This window comes from Diceros bicornis, chromosome 5, assembly GCF_020826845.1.
Source record: "Diceros bicornis minor isolate mBicDic1 chromosome 5, mDicBic1.mat.cur, whole genome shotgun sequence".
NCBI classification, from domain to species: domain Eukaryota; kingdom Metazoa; phylum Chordata; class Mammalia; order Perissodactyla; family Rhinocerotidae; genus Diceros; species Diceros bicornis.
The window spans coordinates 57,896,358-57,911,582 of NC_080744.1; the positions used below are offsets into that span (position 1 = coordinate 57,896,358).

The 15,225-nt window shown below is 46.5% G+C and overlaps 1 protein-coding gene across 2 annotated transcripts in view; it reads right to left on the reverse strand.

Annotated features, from left to right (window-relative positions):
• The window catches only part of CA12 (carbonic anhydrase 12), a 48,961-nt gene that overhangs the window by 9,863 nt on the left and 23,873 nt on the right, over positions 1 to 15,225 (reverse strand). For both annotated transcript variants that reach the window (XM_058541783.1, XM_058541782.1), the window contains exons 3-8: positions 7,396 to 7,575; positions 6,356 to 6,498; positions 3,634 to 3,729; positions 2,674 to 2,737; positions 2,291 to 2,448; positions 370 to 496 (exon numbers count right to left, since the gene is read on the reverse strand). In XM_058541783.1, coding sequence (XP_058397766.1) covers positions 370 to 496; positions 2,291 to 2,448; positions 2,674 to 2,737; positions 3,634 to 3,729; positions 6,356 to 6,498; positions 7,396 to 7,575 — 768 coding nt within the window. The remainder of the gene's footprint in view (positions 1 to 369; positions 497 to 2,290; positions 2,449 to 2,673; positions 2,738 to 3,633; positions 3,730 to 6,355; positions 6,499 to 7,395; positions 7,576 to 15,225) is intronic.

The following is a 15,225-nucleotide window of genomic DNA, read 5'->3' on the forward strand; positions in this document are numbered from 1 at the left end:
AAAGCCTAGGGTAAGAAGAAGTTTGATCTCATGAAAAGGGTGGTATCATGTGTCTTATGAGAAGGGGTAGTTCTCCAGAACAGAGAGGTCCTCAAGAACATCCTCTCTTCCCCATCTGTGGGAGACTCCCAGACTTAATGAGGGCTCTGGTCCATGTACCTGGAGGTCCTGGCTTGGCCTCCCTGCAAAGGCTCAGAAGTCAAGGAAACCCACACACAATAGCTCCTCATGTACTTTGGTTCCCTTGGCAGCCACAGTGTTCTTAACCTCCTAAGGGCCTTGGTGACAAAGACCGAAGGCAGGGTACCCGGCTTCATACAAAACAGACCTCTTGGCGCCACACTCCCCACAAACACAGCATCTCCTCACCTTGTCGGAAGGAGACATACACCAGCCTCTCATCAAACTTCTGGACCTGCCGGAAGTTTTTGACCATTTCTCTGGGGGATGGGTCATCCACCTGTGTGCAGTACAGCGCTGTCTCCAAATCCAGCAGCTGTGGGAGGAAGAGCAGAAACACACCAGGCGGGGAGAGTGACGCTTCCTTGCCTGGCCTCAAGGGGGAAGAGACTGCCAACTCTCACCTCTCACACTTGGGAGAAGCATCTGGAACGAGCCCCTGTGGTGCTTGGTGGGAGACACATTAGAAAGCTGTGGGAAAGCCAGAGAGGAGGCTTAGGGGAAGGTTAGTGCTGTTAGCTCCTGATGACACCTGAAATCTACTCTGCATGGAGGGAAACCTGGGGTGGTGGAGGGGCTCCTCAGCCTCCCACAGACACTGCGTTCCTCTCATGAGTCTGAATTGGAGCCCAAATCTAAAGCAGAGGGGACTAGGGGCTTGTTCTGATGGTCTCATCAAAAGGAATAAAAAGAGGGAGGCAAGAGTTTCACGGGTCATCTGACTGCTAGTTCCATTAATTCTCATACACCAATATAGATGATATAATCTGTTGCCAAGGCAGTTTCTAGGTTAGGGTGTTACTGCTTCCCAGCACATTTCATCTCTTGATTCATCACATCTTTATTCCTGTCCGCCTACTTGCCGCCATTTATCTATGTTACTCAGATCAGAAGCTAATAGTAAAAAAGAAGGAGTAACAGTGAGGACTGTACTGGACTCATGAGTGGGGGTGAGGGGTGGGGTGGGCCATGAGCCAGTGTGCAGCACTGCCCTGGCCCCATCTCCTGGACAGATGTTTTTCTTCTTGATGAATTTAGGCTGTAGAGTAGAGGGACGGGCAGTGACCTGGAACTCAGAAGACCTGACTTTGGGTCTTAGCTCTGTCATTACCCAACGGGTGATCCCTCAAGTTCCCACAACTCTCTAACCCTCATTTCTATCACCTATAAAATGAGAGGGTTAGAGATGATTGCTCAGGATTCTTACCCCAGTTTTGCACTAGACTGTGAGCTTCTTGAGGGCAGAGACCCTCACTTACTTGATGCTGCAGTCCCAGCTCCCCAGTTTGTTAAACAATTTAACCTGATCCTATTTTATTCTGCCCCTGTAGAGGAACCATGGTCTCTCCTGCCTGGGAGGTGACCATCATCCAGCCACTGAGAGATCTCTTAGGAAATGCAGCTTAACTTTTTTGTGTGTGTGTGAGGAAGATTCACCCTGAGCTAACATCCATTGCCAATCCTCCTCTATTTTGTATGTGGGTCGCCACCACAGCATGGCTGATGAGTGGAGTAGGTCCACGTCCGGGATCTGAACTTGCGAACCTGGCATGCTGAAGCGGAGCGCATGGAACTTTAACTACTTGGCCACAGGGCCAGCCCCTTAACAACTTTTTTTTTTTTTTTTTTTTTTTTTTTTGTGAGGAGATCAGCCCTGAGCTAACATCTGCCAATCCTCCTCTTTTTTTTTTTTTTTTTTGCTGAAGAAGACGGCCCTGGGCTAACATCGGTGCCCATCTTCCTCCACTTTATATGGGACGCCGCCACAGCATGGCTTACCAAGCAGTGCGTCGGTGCGCGCCCGGGATCCGAACCAGCGAATCCCGGGCCGCCGCAGCGGAGCGCGCGCACTTAACCGCTTGCGCCACCGGGCCGGCCCCAACAACTTTTTTTTTTAAAGAACTATGGAGACAGGTTCATTTTCCTAGCTTAACTTAATAGCTCCACTTTTGAAGCTTGGTCTGTAATTTCTACAGTGCTTCCAGGCACCTGTGATCTTTGGGGAAGTTTTGAATAGCTACCAAGGAAACTAAGTGTGGAAATCCAGTTGTTGATTATGATATGGGTGAGGTACCACGTAGCCTCTGACTCAGACGGGCACGACAGTTACCTGCTCCTGGGAAATTTGCACAGGGTTCCGGAAAACCGTCCAGAGCACAGTGGGGTGGCAAGGAGGTGTGGTGAGGGACCCTTTGTAGCGGTAGTACTCATTAGGCCTCTCAGGAAGTAGCTCTTCAACGTTGAAACCTGGAATGACCACTTCTTGACCTGGAGAGACATGTTCAGGGGATGATGTTGGCCTTGCTCTCTAGAGCAGAGGTGCAGCTGAGCATATGACTAAGCCTAGAAACGTGAACTAGCCCCTCTCTGGGCCATCTGACCCAAGGACCCAGTCACATACAGCACCTGCCCCCTGCATTCATTTTTCTTCAGGTCATACGGGGGTGACTACATCCTTCTCCCACAGAGGGTGAATAAATAAGGACCCCTCACCTTTGTACTTTACATCCTGAAGGTGACTGAAGATCTTGTCGTATGATGGATTGAAGGAGCCCATCTGCAACAGAGACAGGGCAGGTCGAACTGAGACAGAATTCTATAGGCTGGGCCTGGATTGACAATTCCCAATGGAAGGGCTCTGCTGGGGGTATGTAGTCTCCACTGCCCAGGTCCTCTCCGAAGGAGGCACTTTACTAGGATAATTATGATGGATCACTAGGCTGTTAGGGGGTTGGTGTAATGGTCCTGCCCTCTTGCATCTCAGGATGTCCTGTTTCCAGCTAAAGGCACTGGGGCTTGAGTGTCTCAGGGCATGGGGTATAGCTTGTGCTCCTGATTATCTGGCTGTGAGCCTGAAGGCTACAACTAGCATGTTCTCTAACCAGAACTTAAGGGAGCTTGAGTTTACACAAGCCAAGTCAGGCAAGTAAGCATGTTGAGAAACGAGATACATGCTGGCTCATTGGGGGAAAAAAATGCAAGCAAATCAAGAGACGTTCCCATTTTCTGGGATTAAGGAAAGAACTGATTCCAGGGTCCTTGTAAAGGATAGAATTTGTATACTGGGAGTTGTATCAGGGGTTCAGGCATCTGATGGGGCAGCACTGAATGATCCCCACCTCCCACCCCCCTACCCCTGTGGACACACACAGGTCTTATCCAACTGGGCAATTCCATGCCTTATGCAATAGGGCTGAGGACCAGGGCTCATTTTTCCAATGTCACAAAGAACATGCACATTTCTGCTGCTGAGCCACAGAAAGTGCTGCCTCCAGGCCAAGAGAGAAGGAACCCTGTGGGGAAATACCCCCATGCTAGTGGCAAGACACAGCTGAAATGGGAGCAGCTTATTACCAGAGCCACACACATCCAACAGACAGGTGTGCGTGGAACCAAAGGCCGAACTCATCCTGGCTTCAAATTCCATGTAAAATCCCTTTAAACATCTCTTACCTCTATGAGAACAGCTAGGACGGCGAGGCCTTCTGACTTGTTACTGGCAGTTTTGACATCAGGGTACAGGTCCGAGTTATAATGGACAATGTGCAGCTGCAGTGGGAGAGAAGCCACCCATCAAAGCAACTCATGGGAACCTTTCAATTCTGCAGGAGACTCTAATCCAGTGGGAGGACGGAATCCCCCCTCCCACCCCTACTGCTAGATCAGGCCTCTCCGACTCACCCCTCACGCCTCCCCAGTTTTCCCCTTTCCCTCAGTCCTCTCGAGACTGCAAACTCCACCAAGGCAGACTGTCCATCTTATTCACTCATTGTATCCCAGTGTCTGATATGGTACTTAGAAAGTATGAGGTGCACAATAGATGCTGAATGAATGAATAAATGGGTTTTTATACTAGCCATGAAAAAGCTCGGGTACTTGGAGCACTTCTCCCTTCTGAGTTTTCCTACTTATTCTGGATCCTGGGGCAAAATGGTCTCAAGTGGCTTGCCCAGCCTCAGCCTGGCCGCTCTGCACTTGATGTGGAAGCAGTAGGGGCTGGGGCAGTGAACCTCCAACTGTAACTTAATCTCAGTTATCTCCAGAGCAGGACACGTATCTATCCCTCAGGTGGAGAAAATCACAGCATGGCTTTTATAAAGGTTTTATCAGCCATATTTTAACAAGCCATGAAACAAGACTGTTATTCCACGGATACAGACTTTGACCTTTACCAAATAAAATTCTAAACTCATTTTTTCAAAGCAGAAATTACTTATCATTATTAAAGTGAGGAAAAGAGAAGTTTCTGAGAAATCTTGGGTTTAAAAAGTCTAGGTAAGCATGAAGACATTGTTATGACAAATTCTGACAATGTTTAACCTGATTTTTAATCCTAAAGGTGGTGTCACCTGTCTTCCAAAAAACTATCTTAGTAGATCAATCTATATATATGACACATGCGTTTTTGTTGATTCTTTGCCTCTTGGGACTATGACACATTGAGATTTTATCTCTTTCTTTTCTTTTTCTTCATTCATCTCTTTTTCTACCTTATGTGGTTATAGATAGAATTCAAGCATTGTTTTATTGAATGCAGCTCAATGTTCCCCATTTTCCAAGTGGTCCTTTCTAATTTTTAAAAATTATATCAAATCATTTCTTCTTTTAAGTGGTCCTCTACTAAGGATTTCTTAGGGGCTCCTACTTCACCATCTTTCTCCCTGAAGGATGTAGCCCGCCGCATTGCCCCACACCATTGTGGCTTGGCATCGCTGTGAGAAACAGAGCAGAATTCTATATGGCTAAACCCCAAAGGTCCTATATCCTCATTTCTTTTTACAGCTAAACTTTGAGCTTCTGGTCTGTCTTAGCACTTTTATCACTGTGTGGAGATTAAATCAAGATGAGGTGAAGACTAATATAAACAGAAGGGAATTTCCCACTGAGAGGATTAAGAGAGGCTTCTTATATAGACTCAATCCAGAAGAACTGCTACACTTTCAAGGACCCTCCCTAGAGAATCTGCCACTTTAGGGTCACCTTGATGTATTTTCTCTATTATTGACATTTATGGTCCATCTTCACCAAGCCCTTGGTCTGATGATGTAACTTAATAGCAGAAAATACAATAACTAGAAATATTTTTAAATGCCCAAACCCTCCCAGCTTACACCCTAACTCCTTCTTCATTCTCCACGGGAAAGTAGAAGCCTCCGCATTGCAATTAGCCCGAAAGAAATTGCAGTCCTGGAGGTTCAGAGAGGGGCCTGGTCTGAAATATGTGCACCTCCAGTAGTGCCATCCTATTGGGCCTGAATTATAGTCCCTCCACACTTGTTACTTGACCTGTCATTAGCCTGAGACATTAAGCAGTTCAGCAGTTAAGAACAGAGGAGAGTGGTCATGTCATTATTTGCCATGGGCTCCACTGGCCGATCAGTAGCATTTATCTCTTTGCGTTGCCCTGTAAACATTCAGAACCACAAACCCAAATTGAATCCCATCTGAAAGGGAGCAACTCAACCCCCTACACACACCATTGCACACTTGTAGTGCAGGAACAATGCTCTGCTTCTCCTCCTGGTTTTTGGGCATTGGGGTTGGTGCCTCAGGGTGACATAACACAATGCTGTGCTGACATCCCATGCTCTGAGTCCTCAGTGAGTCTCTGATTGCCATGATGTGCCCCGCATTATAATGCCAGTCATCCCTTGATTTGTGGAGAGTGGCTCTGGACCCAGGGCCGCAAGTTACCAGTACAACCCATGCCCGGGGAAAGGAATGATGGGATGCGAAAGACCTGTGCTAACAGCATGGCATGTGAAGAAAGACTGAGAAGTTTGGGGAAGCAATTAGCCTGATATGATTCAGTAGTGGGAGCCATAAGCCAGAGAGGCTGGTGGGATCTTAATCTGTGCAAGTGGGAGGGCGATATCTAGAAAAGGGGCCTGTGTGTCCCACTGTGCCACTCTGGGAGCACTGCCTTCTGGGCAGCATCACTCGGTAAAAGACATAGAGAAAAACTCCACATGTTCAGGAGAGGAAGTGGGGGCAGGACACCACACATGAGCTGCAGGGTGGCTGGAGTGGCTTTACCTTCCTGTGCTGCTGACAGGGCCAGGGGTGGGTGTGTGGAGCATGAAGGCAGCCCCCCCCCATGCTCTGATCTTACCTGCACACTAGCCAAGTGGAAGGGTGCCAGACCACCCACTGCCAGCCTGGCTGCCCCACTCACCTCAGCGGCGAAGTGCTCCCCACCAACCGTGTGCTCGGAGCCATGGGGGTCATTCTGGTCCCCCCAGTGAAGGTGCAGCTGCGTGGCACTGTAGCGGGACTGGAGGCCCTGGATGTGCATGCCCGGGGGCAGGTTCATCTTCACTGTGGGGAGTGGAGGTGCAGCCTTCAGAACCCTGGCCGGCTGAGCGCTGCCTGAGAGCAGCCAGGTAGGCAACACCAGCCTGGGGCCCAGACAGGGGGCAGGTGATGCAGGAGGTGGAGACCAGAGAGACACAGCCTGCAGGTCAGAAACCTGGGCTCTTTCCCTGAGAACGTCCCCACTTCATTAAAGCAATTCCAGCGGCACCAATGCCTTCCTGGTTCCCCTTGGAAAATGATAGCAGGAACACTAATACTAGACCAATGGATGGATGTTTGTTTACATATCCATGTATTATACACCTGGCCATGAAGATAGAACCTTTAATGAAGTATCTGCCAAGCTATAGAATTATATAACAACAATAATAATAATTACTATTTATGAAGCATCTACTCTATTCCAGATCCCAATATATATAATCTCTAGTCTTCATAGTACCCATCAATATGCCCATTTTGCAGATAAAAGCTCAAGGAGGTTAAAATTCTTACCCAGAGTCTCATGACTCATAAATGATCAAGCCAAGATTCAAATCCAGGTTTGACTCCAAAACCTGAGTGCTCCCCCAGTGAACTGTGTGTCCCCTTGAGTAGTCCATGATGCCCCAAAATTCACTCTTGCACCACAGCCAATGGGCAAAAGGACCCGGGCCTGTCTCCTCTCCCATCCCAGGAGATATGCTTCTTCTGGGAGGTCCTGCCCTGGCTGAACCACCCGACCCCAGGGCCTCCAGCATCCCCTGAAGAGAGTGGTCCAGGCATCCCTCAAGGGCTCCCCTCTGCCCCTCCTCCTGGGTGCCTCAGCAGAGCCCCCTCCCTGACAGACAGAAGAGGGCAGGCCAGGGAGCTGAGGGGAGCTCAGACATCCCCTGCTGCTCTCAGAGATCTGCCCCTCACCTGAATGGCCATTGTTGGTCAGGGTAAATTGCTCGTTGGCAGACACATTGTAGCCTTGGAACTCAAGGGGCACAAGGCTGGCATCGTACTGGAGGATGTCACTGTGCAGGTCTATTGGGGACTGCAACAGACCCCCACATGACGGGTACTTCTTGGACCAGCTCTTCTCCCCATCGGGACCTGGAAGGAGAGAGTCAAGCTCAAGATTTAATGTTTTCCACAAAAGGTTTTTCTTCACCTTCTAATTCTGTGTTCAATACAATTACATCTTTTCTCTGCTTTTCTTAATCCCCAGAGGTATATTCTTCAAGGTCCAGAGATCTCAGCCTACAGAATCAGGTCCAACAAATGCCTCAAGACTAGTTGCTCTTAGAGTGATGTGAGAAAGAAGGACTAGAGCAGCCTCATGCCAGGGACTAGGGCCCACCAAGCTCTGCTTTATTTTGTACATTGTTCATATTTAGACACAATACACATGTTCTCCACATGAAGACCTGTTGACTTTCAGCAATTTAGCATCTGTTTATTGAACACCTATTATGAGCAGGAATTGCTCTGGATCTTGGGGCCGCCATGTTGAACACAACAATATGCCCCCTGCTCACCCAAGCTAGCACTCTGCTGGGGAATAATTTAATGAATCCACTGGGATGGCCCAAGTCGGAAAAATTGGTGTCTGACAGCTCCCTGACAGCTCCACGTAGGTCTTTGAGGCTGGTGGACTTACTAATCTTCCTCATAGGAAATATAATTACAATATAATAGAAAATAATTGACAAACTATCAGTGAGGAGGAACAGACTTAAAAAATAAATCCTTCAGGGCTCAGGCTTCTTGCTAACTACCAGGTAGTAGTCCTTCCTCTGGAAATGAAAATAAACAATGCAATCCCATGTTCAGATAAACTTTCTCCCACAGGGAAAAGTCTTTAAAGAATGTAGAGCTATGTTTATAAGATTATCTCCCATGGTAATTAAATGGATTTTCAGGTTGAGGTTTCTCCAGAAAAGCAAATAATTGGCAAGTCATGGCTTGTTTAGAGTAGAATCATGGTGCCTTGAGGGCACTCTTGGATTTGGGAGCCATGTGTTGCCATCTGGGGTCCATTCATTAGTATTTCAGCACAAGGAAGATGTTAACCAGCGCAGAGGGAGAAGGAACACCATTCTTTCTGGGAACGCTTCCACAGACAACAGCACCATTTCATAAGAGTGTAAGTGTGTATACTGGTCCCACAGAATCCCAATTTCTTACACCTTCTCCTCTAGGGGGACCTCATCTGAGAGTAGGGAGAGTCAGAAGCAAAACTTGATGCCCATATTCATTTAAAATGCTATGAGGAGTTGGTCCTAGGTCTGGACACACACAATAGAACCCTACTAATTTTTCAGGCTGTCAACCTTTGGATATACCTTTTCAGAAATGTTGGAGCTTGAAAGGATTTCAGAATCTCCAGTCTAACCTTTCACTGGACTCTAGTTTCCTCACTTGCGCACATCAGGCAGAGTTTCCACTGAACTATATTATTTTTATTTGCAAGCCTCAAAGCCTTGGACTCCAGGCAACTCAACTACACCAAGATGGCGACTGGGGGAGAGGGAGGCTGAAGGACACCAAAGCAGTCACTCCACGGACAAACTGGAGGAAGACAATTATTCAGCTGAAGGCAAAAGCAAATTCTTTAGGGACAGCAGGGAGCAGAGATGAAGCAATCACGAGGTATCAGGCAAACCCTAAGGGTCAGGAAGAGGCACAGCTACCGGGTGGCAAGCCTTCCAGAGTGAGGCCGCCTGCCTTTTCTCTGCTCACAATACCACCTGGGCCCACAGCCAGGGTGGCAGAAGCTGCCAGACAGGCATGAATGGAAAAACTCAGGAAGTAAAGAGGCTTAGCAATGAGAAGATTTCTCCTTGCACACATGACTAAAGGGAACCGAGTTAGAAGGACTTTCCTTTCCCAGAGCAGAGGTTCCAAAGGTTTCCTGGAGAGAGCGTTTGAGTGATAACTAAACCAAGAGCTCCTCAGGGCCTGGGACATGCCATTTTCGTCTCTGTGAACCCGTGTTGTGATTAGGGTCACATGCATAACAGGCATGTAGTAAACATTTTCCCAAAGAATGAAAGACCCCAAAGAACAGAGAGCTTGGGAAAAGGTTGTCTTTTCCTTTTCCTAAGGATTTGAAAGGCATCAGAGTCAGTGGTGGCAAAACCTTCCTAGGAAAGAAAAGCAGCTGTATTGGGCCAGGAGAGTGCAGAGAACAAGATTCCAACACCAGCTGTCCCACCACCTCAGTGAGTGACCTCGAGCAAGGCACCTTCCCTCCTGTCTCCTTCACCCTTTGTACATATGGGAAGATGGGACACTATGTTCTGCAAGGTCCCTTCTGGCTCTCAGGCGCCAAGATTTATTAAGATTACTAGGACTCAGCACCTTCACCCTCTGTATCAGGTGAGTTTGAACAAGTTGGAGAGAGTTGCTTATGCCGAGGCAGCGCCTGGGCATGTGACGAGGTGCCCAGTGGGAACCAGCTGTGGGAATGAGGGCACAGGGCACTGCTGCTCCTGGGGCTGGCTGGAGAGTGGGCAGCCATCTGCATCAGGAACCTACCACCAGTCTTAGCTGCCGTCCGCAGAGGGCACTCATCCTTGAGTATCAGTCACAGGGCCTTAGAGCAGGAGGGTCTGAAAAGCCTTTTCTACTCCTCCTCCTGCTTTATTATTATTATTACTATTATTATTAATTTCAGTCCTTTTGGTCCTTACAACTCTACAGGGTCAGCAAGGCAAGAATTGTCCCATTTTATACATGAAAAATTGAGATTAAGTGATTTGCCCAAAGTCAGACTTTGGCTCAGTAACGGAGTTACCTTGCCTGGCTCACAGGACTTCCATTCCCTCCTGTTTCAGTGTTTATCCAGGAGGTTTTGTGCACACCTGTTTCTTCCCTTTCTCATCCTCTCCTTGCAGGCAAGGATCATGTCTCACTCTTCCTTGCCTTGCCCACAATGCCTGGCACAGAGCAGGCCCTCACATGTTTACTGAACTGGATTCTCATGCTAATTTCGTGCTTGTTCTTCTCCAGGGAAGCAGGCACCTATATTAATAGCTTCCCATTCCCCCATATTACTGTTTTTTTCCCTCAAAAAAGAAACGGAAAATGGCGGCACTTGCTCAGGTTCAAAATTTACCCTGCTAGCTTGCTAGTTTGCCTGCATGGGGATTTGTTTTGTTTGGGACCACTCATTGGAAAAGAAATCTGGTTACTGCCCTGTAGCCTGGGAGATGGCCTGCCAAGTGTGGGGCCTCATGGCAGTTCATAGGACCCTTCACCAGCATGTGATGGCTGATGTCCCCTTCTTGCATGGCTGGGGACATTGTCAGAGCAACCTCCCATCTTTGTGGCTTGTGAGTGAGAGGGAGAGGTGCCATGTGGATGGGCACCAGGACAACCAGTATCAGAGGTGTTGGCAGCAGACTCGTTTCTGCCCCCAGCCTCTGCCTGGGCAATGTGTGACTTGCCGCTGCAGTAACTCTGGCCTTTTCGCTGGCAGCTACAGCCCAGGCTGTAATTTTTCAGCTCAGTCTCAGCTTTCACACTCATGCCAAGTGCTCTGCCAGAAAACCTCTCTTGAGACTGACTCTTCCCAAAGAACCATTTATTTCCAGCTACCGTAAAAATGTGACTTTTCTGAGTTTTGACTTTGCCTCTTCAGTTGGTTGGATTCCCCCCATGATCATGAGAAAGGAGATCATATGTATCTCCCAGTTTGTTTTTTCAAACAAGATCAAGGCATTATTTGTTTCCAGTTCATGACTTTTTCTGCTTTAGGCAAAACAGAAGTGGACTGAATTTCTGTTTTGAAATGTAACAAGAGATTAACATGGCACAGCTCAAAATGCCTCTCGTGATTTCGGATTGGGAATTATGAGGCCCAGAGTGCAAGACTTGCATTACCAGAGGACCAGAATTTTTTCATGAAAAATTTCAAATGTATACAACAGCAGAGAGAAAAGTAAAATGAACCCCCACGTCCCCCAGCTTTGACAACTAACAATTTACAGTCTATCCAGCTTCATTTATGCCGCACCCACTCTCCCCTATCCCTGGATAATTTTGAAACAAATCCAAATATATTTCAGCTGTACATATTTCAGTATGTATCTCTAAAACATAAGGACTCTTAAAACTACAATACTATTACTACACTTAAAAAGTTAACAATTCCTTAATATTATCAAATCCAGACATAATTCAAAGTTTTCCAATTATCTCATAACTTTTGAATGGTTTATTTGTAAAATTCAGGATTCAAATAAGGTCCCCATATTGCAGTTAGTTGACGTGTTATGGCCAGGATCTCAATTTGATGGGGGCAATGCCTCGTCAGAGAACAGTTGGCCCTACTCTTCCAAGACTCAAAATCTTAGAGCCAGCCTGGCTTGGTCCATCATTTGCCCTCAGTCGGCCATGGAGTCCCAAGTTTCTTTCACCACCACCACCTCCACCGCCCCAGTTAAGCCCTTGCCATGTCACACTGCAAAGGCTCCCTGCAGGGTCCCTGCCTCAGCCTTTCGTGTTAGCTGCCAGGCTCCTTTCTTGTTGCAACCAGGCTTAACCAGGTGTAGCCCTGCTTCTGCGGCACCACTCCATCCTCCACTCCCTGTCTCTATAGCATGCCCGCCCCACCCCAATAAAAAACCAGAGCCATAGCCGTCTTTCACTGCCTAAATGTCGAGGCCTTCAAAGGCCCTCACACCCTCCCCAGTCTGCCCCCAGTCTGGCCGGCTCCCCCATCCTCAGAACAAGCTATGCCCACCAACCTTCACAAATGTTCCTATGCTAAAAATTTGCTTAAAATGCCTTTCTTCTTTCCTCTTCACCTTTCCAAGTCTTGTCCACTCTTCAAAGTCCAGCTCAAGTCCTGCCAAAGCTACTCCAGTGCTTTCTCCCTGCCTGAGCTTCTTGGCCAGCCTACTCAAGGTTTGCCCAATGGTACAGTGCCTCGAATTGTCACTTACCTGTCTCACCTGTGACTGTTCTCTCCAGAGGAGCATGTAAACTCCAGACTAGAACTCGGTCTACAAGTTTCAAAGACCTTTTGAAGTCTAGAACTTTTTGTCACATCCCTGCCCCATGTCTGAACACATAGTGGCACTTAGCAAACACTTAATTAATTCATTTGGAGGGTTTCTTAAGCTCATTTCAGAAAACTAGACATAAACAGATGAGAGAAGAGTGAGTGTGTGTGTGTGTTTGGTTACAGGAAGATGAGGGTAATGAGAAGGGTTTTGTTTTGTTTTTTAGTGGAGAGACTTGAGCTTACTTCCATGCAGAAGGGAAAGGGGAGCAGAGAAGGAAGGTTGGATCCAGGAGAAAGAGGAGCTTGTTAACGGAGTGTGGCCCTGAGAAGACAGCAGTGGAGGACCCAGCCAGCAGAGGCAGAAATTAACTCTGGGCTGAAGGACGCACTCAGTAAATGTTTGCTGAATGATTCAGACCAGAACATTGAAGCCTGCCTGGAAATGAGTCCCATAGAATGAAAACCCAGTCAGAAATCCTGGAATTCAACAGGCCTGCCAAGGTGATTAGAGAGCAGGATTGGCTGTGAGAAGATAAACAGTCCAAGTTTCTCACATTCTGAGATGTATGCAGCCAAAGTACACCAATGAGCCTAAAAAGTCGATGTGATTTTTTTAATGAACTTAAATTTGGCTATTTTCTTAATACACCTTGTGTCTTGTCTTAAAATTTAATTACAGAAAATTTCAAAGGAGGTACGAAAGTGAAGAGTATAGTATAATGGCCCCACATACCCATCCATGCATGACTAGTTCAGTTTCATCTATCCCCTGCACCCATCTGTTCCTCTCCCCTGGATTGCTTTGAAGAAAATCTATGGATGCTTTTGTCTCACTAAAGATAAGGACTCTTTAAAAATAACCACAATATCATTTTCTCATCTAAAAATCTAAAAACTGTTAACAATAATTTCTTAATGTCATCAAATATCCAGTGAGTGTTAAATTTCGCCAATTGTCTCATAAATTTATTTAACAGTTTGTTTGAATTGGGGTCCAAATAAGGTCCATGTATGGTGACTGGTTACTATGCCTCTTAAGTTCCTTTTTATCTATGGGTCCCCCTTTCGTCTCTCTCTAACACGGTATAGTTAGTCTGTACATATAGACTCATTACTGTATAGACTCTTTACCACCTTGGGCAAATAACAATTTATGCAAGTAAATGAAAGATAATTTTATCAGATAAAATTTTATTTTATACCATGTGCAGACATGGTATAGGGGTAGGTAAAAAATTTTATGGGTTGAGTAGTTTCTTATATTTACGCACCTGGTACATATACATTATAGCATATATTGTAATAATAAAAGCACATAGAGCCCCTTAGAAGACAAGAACTATATAATTACTGCTACAGTTTGATTCCTGTTTCTCACTGATTACTCTTTCTCACCGACTCTGCATTCTGTGTGCTCAAAAATAATAAAAATTTTAGTGAAAATAAATATTGTTTGTAACTTGGACTGTATTTAACGAGTCTGGACTTGAAAAGAGTGCATTCATTATTATCCTATTTTGAGGTTTGTCTTTTTGGGCCTTTCTGTCTCGTCCCTCAGACCTGCCCCTGACGTCTCTTGGTGGTCATACTCTCTGCAGTAGACGCCCCTCCATGTCAGGGGGAAGGCTAGTGCCACAGCTGCCCTGGGAGCTTGTCCTGGGCCACAGGCCTCAGGGCTTGTCTCTTTGGACTGGCTATCAAAACACAGTCATATCAAAACCTGTCCCAACGGATAAAACTGTAGTGGCAAGGTTTACACTTTCTTTTCCACCAATAGTCAAAATTTCAGAACAATAAAAGCTTTTGGTCAGCTCCCAAAATTTGTTTTGTAAGGGGATCTGATGAGAGTAAAAAAGTACCTCGTCCTGGTATGTTTATTTGTATGAAAGTGATCACAGATTGTGTATCAAATTTGAATACACGTTTAATAAAACATTATATTTGCAATAAAAAGTGAATATTCAAATGCTGAATGAAGGAAATACTCTGCTTGGAGTGCTATTTAATTCCGAAGTTAGTTCATTTCTTCAACAAATGTGCCTGCTTTGTGCCAGGCACTGCATTAGGTGCTGAAAATACAATGGAGAACACGATAGATCTGGTCTCTGTCCTCATGGAGCTTACATTCCAGTAGAAGAGACTGATAATAAATTACAAATAAGCAAACAAGCAAAGCAATACATAAATAAAATAATTGCAGTCTGCAATCAGTGCTATGAAGGAAATAAGCAAGGGCTGTGATGGAGAAAAATGGAGGGGCCGCTATGGACCCAACGTGCAGACAGGCTTCTCAGAGAAGGTGCCATTAAAGTTGGGACTTAAAGGATGGGATTGAGCCAACCATGAGAAAAACCTGAGGCATGGCATTCCAGAGAGGGGGCACAGCAAGCTCAGAGGCCCTGCTACAGCAGAGAGCTTGTATATCTTACGTGTCTGTGATGTAAAGATTCAGAAAGAACCTAGCATTCATCTGGCCTCCCCTTGTCCAGGGCTGGGCGCTGCCCTACTATAAGGCTGAGTGGAATCATTCGGCACCTGCTCATGTACACACCTCTATTAGAAAGGTCCTCCCTTCAGGGGGCTGGTACCCACCTCCCTAGGGAGGTCATCCATCAGTCGTGGTCCTGTGGTTGGAGCCACAGAACACGGCTAAGCCACAGGACCTCATTCAGTTGGGAAGGCAGTCTTAGTGTCCCCTCTAAATCCATCCCAATATCACACATCCTCAGAATGTTGTTGGGACGTGAAAG